We start from the raw sequence: 7,617 nt of genomic DNA, 5'->3' as shown, positions 1-7,617 counted from the left end.
AGCAGTAGCAGTCATTTTTTCCTCCTTCTTAGAAAATGCACGTAGCTTTCAAGAGAACCAATTCTTGTTTTTTCAGGTAAAGGGTTTACTCTTTCAGTTCAATGGGTTACCTTTTAGAAAAACCACGACACGCAAGAAAAATTGTGAGGGGAAAATAAGCTTTAGATGAGAAGACTGATGTACAAGAGATGGTAGAAGTGAGATGGTGTAAATAACAAGTCAGAAAATAATGTTGCTGAGAATGCACAAAATTCTGTTACACATGTATAGCCACGATATGGGTAGCACACAACACAGGTTGATCAAAAGAAAGTTGTGGCAAGTGAATGAAGAATTTAATCATGGACTAAAATAAATTCCTGAGTGAGGACAAGCCCCCAGAGGTGGCAGGTAAGTAATGATTGATGAGTAACAGACATTTTCATATCTTGTTCTCTCCCTGTTAAGGAGCTAAACCTTGGTAACTTTTTAAGGGCTTGGATAAGGATTGAGACATGGACAAAATAATTTTCTTCAATTACAAGAGAGGTTTCATACCCCAAAAAAGCAGCCAGCATAATGCTGTACTCCAATTGAAGTGGCTCAGGCAGCTGGGAGAAGCACTCTCCTAAAGTGTTTTTGCAAAGAGAGACCAAAATTTTGGAACACTAATGATTGGTGAACTCCTACACAAGGATTCCATTTCTTGGTCAGAATAGTGCAAGGGTCTCATAAGAAAAATGTAAGGGGCTTTTTGTTTAGTGGGGGGGGTTTTAAATTTTTTACCTCCTCTTGATCCAACATTTGTTGCTTTAGCTTTTCAGCCAGCTGGCTCTGCTGGTTGATTTCATCATCCTGCAATGAAAGAGAGTTGGAGATTTTTAGTTTCTTTTCACAATTCTCATTTGGTCACTTTTATTCCTCCTTTCTAGAAAAGAATAAATGATTACACCATAGCAAACCTTGTGCATGTTCCAGTGGTATGAGAGGAGAAAAATATACAGACACAGAGATACATAGTAAAAGTAATGCACACATGCAGTTGCCTCTAGTACATACCTAAGTAGAGGTGTCCCTCGTGGTAAACAAGATACTGAAGTGATCAGAGTTGACTTTATAACTTTGACAACATATATAATGTTTTATAGATGTACAAATACATATACAGTCTCTCTCCCACTTACTCTGTCCCCGTATTTCAGCTAAAGAGAGATTATTAGAGACAGACTACAACTTGCAGCTCCTCTGAAATGCATCCATGAATTGCATTAATGCTCAAACCACCACACAGAACTTGGACCCCTCAACTGCAGAATATGTATTTTCCTACTCCATCAAAGCCCTTGAAGAAAATACTGCCAGGTAATGCATAGCCACGCATCCAATTCTAATGGCATTTCAACTTCATTGTTAAGATAGCATCTTCATGGGCAGGAACTGACCTTAAATACAGACAATTATGATGGACTCTTCTATACTAGTCCTTCCTCCAAAACATCAGAAGAGGCACACCAAGCACAGCCTCTGACCAAGTCCATCTCTGTTCTTGTGATAGATAGCCTTCTCTAAAGAAACTTACTGAAGATAAATGGTTGCTTTTTACCTTATCACAGTCAATTTTTATTTTGTGTTTCACTGACAAGCATGCTAATAGATCTATTCTGATAGCAAATACTCTAACTGAAGTGGCTCAAGTAGCTGGGAGAGGCACCCTCCTAGAGAATCACACAAATGTTTCATGCAAAAAGAGACCAAATACAGCTACTAAGTAGACTACATTGACTCATTTGCTAATATTAAAATAGACCCAGATATAAGAATGGTCTGCACTGTAGCAAGTTATAAATAGCAGTATTTCGGTTTTGTTTGTGGGATCAAATATCTCATTTCCTATAGTACTGCAGTATTGCACCAAATTATGCTTCCCATGTTTTCTAGGGTAAAATTCAAAGCTGCTGCCAGTTCCCTCAAGAATAATTCAATGGGCTTTGCTACTTTTGATAAGGGAAAGAATAACTGACTTCTTTTCTTTTTCTAATCAACACATAAAAGCTAAAGGTACGTACCAGGAATGTATTCACCACCACAGAAAAGCTGTCATTTCTTAAAGAGCTTAACTGATATTTTGAATGCCATCAACATACTGCTGTGTGTGACTGGACTGTGCAGAGAGACTTCATGGACGTCAGAGTTAAGGCTTAAACACAATTGTCCACTCCCTGCCTTGGTATTCAGAAACAGCTAAACATTAATATTAGCATACAGGAAACAGTGGGCTCTTTTTCTGATATTTTCTTGCTAATTACAATTGAAAGTTAAAATCCAGTTTTGATTTCATATGATTAAAGCTACCCTGAAAACTTTTGCTAGATAGTTTTTTATGCTTTTCTTATCCATGATGTGCAATGGTTTTAGTATGCCTTTCCCCCACACATACACTTATCGTCACACAAGCCAAAGCTATTAATGGGAAGTGCTCAGTAAACACATTGCCGATAGCTTTAAGTGCCAATGATGTATTTCAAGCTGAACAAATAAATAAATAAATAAATAAGCCACTAGCACTCCAGGCATTGTTCACAGCTAGAACAACATGAACAAAAGAGACCCAAGGGATAGTTATATATTTTCATTAAAATTCTAACACATAATAAATGTATAAGATACAGTCTGCCTTTTTTGCTTTCTCCTGTGCCTTCAAGGTGACACTGCAGTTTGCTGAGGGATTCACAAAAATCACTGAAGGAGTGCTGAAAAGCTTGTACTGAGCCCTTAAAATTAAAAGCAAACTTGGCTCCGATTTTATGGAGAATATCCCCAAATCTGTCTGCAGAGGGAACAGAGGCAGATAGCTGACATGATAGGACAAAATCCAGTTTTATGCAGTGACAGCATTCTGAGCTCTGGGACATTTTCCATGTTGTGGTGTTCAAGAAATAGAGAGAGACACCCACCCGGTTTGGGCAAGTTTTCCATTTACACACAGTGAATTGAGTCATACCAAATGTTCACACCTTATCATCCAGCTGTCTGTAGAGACTGGCAATCTCATCATCATATTTCTGCTTCTCCTCTGTTGAGATGCTGGCAACAACTGGTGTGATGTTGTCAATAATGGGGGTGTTATCACAAGGCTCCAGGTTTTTCTGGTCCTTTGCACTGATCTGTTCATCTTCAGGCACAGCTTCTCCTGCAGGCACACAGTCCATGGTCATTACAATCCAAGACAGAGGGTTGCCCAAAACCATGGACATCCTAGGATGGTCCTGAACAGTTGCTAAGAGGGGCTCAGCAAAGCCAAGAAGGGTTGTATCCCGCTGTGAGGCAGGCAACTGCCATGCATACAAATCACAGGCAAAAGTAGGTGTTGAAAGAAGGCCATACTCCTTAGAAAGATGATCTCCGCAATCAGAAATACATTATGCAAAATGCAGCAACACTTTGAATGGCTGCCATTAAAAACACTGAACTCCGGCTCCCCTTTCACTCAAACCCTCAATCCATGGGACTAATCCCACCTATAAACAGAACTGTAAGTAAGGAGGAAAAAATTCTGACTTTCAGCCTAAAGCCTATTGGCAATTAAATGTCTCTTCCTCTCCAGATTTCCAACTGCCTCATCAACTCTCTCTCCCCCATCATGAACTGCCAGAGCACCAGGACAACAAGGAAGAGAGCTGCATTTAAAATGATACTCACCTTCTGCCTTGTCACATCTAAAATTAAAGTGCATACACCAATTTTCAGATGTTGCCTATGCATACCAGGCAGGATGTTATCTCTACACATTTTCTTTCAAAATCATTTTCTCCGAGGAGTATTTTCTTCGGTAACACTGGTGCAGTTCAATTACGAGCCTGCTGCAGTTCAGCGAAGAGGGATAGGCAAGGCGCTCATGCCAGAAATTGAATCTACCATCATTAGAGTCCGGTGAGAGACTCTGCAAGCCACTGACTGCTGCGCACATTGCTCGAGGTGTGGGAAGGTTACATCCAACCCTTCTGCACAAACAGGGTTTTTTTCCTTTTCTATTGAGAGCTATAGTACTTTAGTCCCATGAAGCTTTACTGACCATTCCTCTTGCCAAAACACTATTTACCTTACTGGCAGGGAAACAAGTACACAGGACAAATATATCAAAAAACAAAATGGCAGACTCATTCAGGCCCCAAAACAAAACAGGGCATGAAAGAGCAAGACCAACTAACAAAGAAGATAATTTTTTCAAGCTTAAAGCATGAAAAAGAGTAATCTAAAATCAAACACCAAAACCTCTACAAAAGTACTTACATCAAAACACTTTTTGCCCTATTGTTAATGGCTTGACCATGTTTTACATTACGAATGACAATAATGTAAATTGATTTTTCATTGTTGCATTTTACTGGAGCAGACTAGGAAAGGTGGCCTTGGTCAGACCATGGGACCTTGCACACATGACAACACTCCTCAGCCTGCAGAGAATCCATCTCAGGAACCTCCCAGAATTAATCTTTAGATTTTCATTCTTTGGATGAGAACAACCTCCTGTGTGTAAAACAGAGACTAAACTGTGCACTTGGATATAAGGCTCCGAAATCCTACTTCAGTGAGAACCCATTTCCTGCTACAATTTTTTTTTGCATATTATTCTCTAAATTCATAGAATAAACTATACCAATGGAATATTTATGCATCTATCTTGCAATTCATATTTCAGACGCAACTTCTGTGACACTTTCATTTGTAAAGAGCCTCCTTTGACAGAGTATCTTTCCAAATGAAACTACTGCAGAAGGCCAGGCAGGAAATCAATAATGTTTTGAATGCATTGGCTGGGTAATGCCAATCAGAAAAACAGGACAGACAGAGGGGATGAGGAAGTATGTATATTTAAACAAAACAATAGAAACAGCATGTTGTAAGTCTCATTTACACGGCATATAGAAAGGATCTATACAGGGTTTTCTGGGGAAAAAAAACCAAACCAAACAAACAAACGAAAACAAAAAAACCCCCAAACATCAAAACCCAAAACCAAATCACCCTGTTTCTAGAACAGGAAGGAAATTAAAGTTATCACATTTAGCAAACACAGAAACAAACACACAGAACATGAGCGGGTTATAAATCCCCAGCACTCCTCAACACCAAGAGCGGACCAACCGTCTCCATAGCAATTGTGCTATGCTGATAAGGGAAATATTCCCAGTGCTGAAGTCTCCAGAGAAAGACACAGAGTGCAATCATTAGGTAACGATCTCATCTGAAAGGCAAGTAAACAGCACAGTTTGCTGAAAGGAGGAAGCAATTTTTGCACCTATAAAGGTCATGTTTTGTCTTTTAAGTAGTTATTTCACCCAGGATGTTCAAAACCAGGCTTGACTGTACAAAACAAATTGTAACTAATAATTAAATCATAGATCTGTTCTTGCTTTAGATACTTCACTTTTGTAAGTTACATGCTATTGACACATAAACACGCAGAGCCTGGATGACAAGAAATTTAGAAAATAAAAATGACTCCAAAGAAGCATTATTTAACTGCTGAGGTTTTACTGAGATTTCAGGGTGCAAGGGGGGTGCAGGGTAGTTTTCTTTGGGCTGGGGGGTTGTTGTTGGTTTGGAGTTTGCTTTTTTTATCTTGTAATGTGTGGAATAAAAATTAAAAGTAAGGATGGTTTGCTAAAATTATCTGTTAGCATTTCAGACTAAATAAAAATTCTTCAATTTGTATACATGCATAAAAATCTTCCTCTATCACACTATACTTGATCTCACAACCTACCCTGAAGAGTCTATGTTTCTAGTAAGAAAATTGGCTGTTCTCAACATAAATTTCACTTAAAAGCCACAGAAAGAGACAAATGTGATTCTTCTAACCAGATCACTCTCCTAATTGTTGTACTAATTATTCTAATGTTAAACTCAATTATAAAAAAACCCCAAGATCTAGTTACCTTAAAAGCATAGCAGAACTGATTCTCACGCCTGAGGAACAGAGTTCCTTTCAAAGAAAACCAAATACAGTGGCCTTTTACCTTTTCTTTATTAATATTACTAACATTATTAAAAACTATTGATGTCTTCCTGAATTCTCTACATCTGATATCATGCTAGTGTTGGCATTTAAAATGATACCTTCTGTAAATGGCTTCTGCTGGTTTCTCTGGTATTTGCTTCTTCACCTTTTAGTTATGAAGTGTGAAATACAACTCAGAATGGTGAACTTAGAATTAGTATGACACTTAGTATGACACTTGTGATTTAAAGCAAGATTTAAATGTATGAAACTTAAAAATGCAAATATATATACCCATTCCCATTTCTGGTACGTACCATTTCTCCACCTGTTCAGCTCCAGCTCTAGATGCTGGATAACATTCTTTAGACTCTTGTTTTTGTCTTTTTCCTTCTCGTATTTTTTCTTCCACTCCTCTGCAGTCAGCTCCAGATTCACAGAGACTGTGTTCTTGATCGTCTTAGCTCTGTACAACAAAACCAGGTGTCAGTTGCTCTGCAACTTTTATCTCAATACAACAGCAAAGATTCAGAAACTTTTCCTGAAACACAAAGGGCAACTACTAAACATTTGCAGTTTTCTGAAGTGCAGTGCCATGATTCCATTTTCTCTCAAACCCTCAGTACCATTACTCCTGGAAGCCTCAACAGAAATTTCTCTGTGTCAAAATCCAGCAGCCACTGACTTAGAGCAGACATGTATCTGCCTTTTCAGATTCCTCCAAAAAGGGAAGCTCTGGAAACTATTCGTGCATCAAGGACAAAACCAAGTCCTGTCATGCCTGCTCTGCTAGGTAAGCTACCACCTTGCAGCTTCTTCTGGACTGAGACCCACAGTAGAGTACCCTACATCAGTGTCTAACCACAGGCTCACCCCATCTCTTAACAACCCCTTGAACTCTACCAACAAAACTCAGCCCTATTTCCAGCACCACAGCATGCGGGATGTCAAGACAGTAAAGCAGAGATACTGAAACTTAGCCTTCTTGAAAGCCAAACAGTGCTTTCAAATACATTTTTGGGTGTGGAAGGAATAGAATTGCTGGTCACCACCAGGTAACTCAGTTACTGGGCTGAGGAAAGCTCTCGGTGGGGAGAAAGCCTAAACTTGCGCATGTGCCACTGTAGACTGGTTCGTAAGTTACTGTCTCTCTAAGCAAAAATACAAAATTTAAACTGTTCTAACAATGACCACCACTTTCTTATTGTGAAAGTGCTTAGCTCCAACTGAAACAACGCAATTGCTTTGGAAAGGCAAAGCAAGCAGAAAAAAAAAATGCACAGAACCTACTGTAGGAAATCCCTATTTAAAAAGAAAAAAACAAACAAATCAGTACGAATTAAGAAAACTCTACCTTTGCCCTTCACTGCTCTGACAATGAGTCCCTCCAAATGACACCAGTGTTAGTGAATAAAATAGAGGCTAAGTAAAGGAATAACAGACCAACATCCCACTGGTTTGTAAAGCGTAGGCTGAAACGCCAATGTAAGAAACTACATCTGGGAATGGGCTACAGATGCAATGGTTAACTCTCCTTAGGGGCAAGCATGTGTTCTTAATTATGTTGTTCACAGCTCCACTTACTGATTCTAAAACATCCTTCAAACGTGGCAAATCACTAAAAATCCTGAAAGTTT

At 39.0% G+C, this 7,617-nt stretch overlaps 1 protein-coding gene across 1 annotated transcript in view; it reads right to left on the bottom strand.

Annotated features, from left to right (window-relative positions):
- The window catches only part of LOC104411429 (kinesin heavy chain), a gene marked incomplete at its 5' end in the record, with an annotated part of 51,592 nt that overhangs the window by 20,229 nt on the left and 23,746 nt on the right, over window positions 1–7,617 (bottom strand). The window contains 3 exons of the mRNA XM_010021844.1: window positions 766–834; window positions 2,994–3,169; window positions 6,298–6,446. Coding sequence (XP_010020146.1) covers window positions 766–834; window positions 2,994–3,169; window positions 6,298–6,446 — 394 coding nt within the window. The remainder of the gene's footprint in view (window positions 1–765; window positions 835–2,993; window positions 3,170–6,297; window positions 6,447–7,617) is intronic.

This window comes from Nestor notabilis, unplaced genomic scaffold (genome assembly GCF_000696875.1).
Source record: "Nestor notabilis isolate BGI_N333 unplaced genomic scaffold, ASM69687v1 scaffold9939, whole genome shotgun sequence".
Classification (NCBI taxonomy): Eukaryota; Metazoa; Chordata; class Aves; order Psittaciformes; family Psittacidae; genus Nestor; species Nestor notabilis.
Note: the sequence above shows the minus strand (reverse complement) of the source record. Positions and strands in the feature narration are given on the sequence as shown.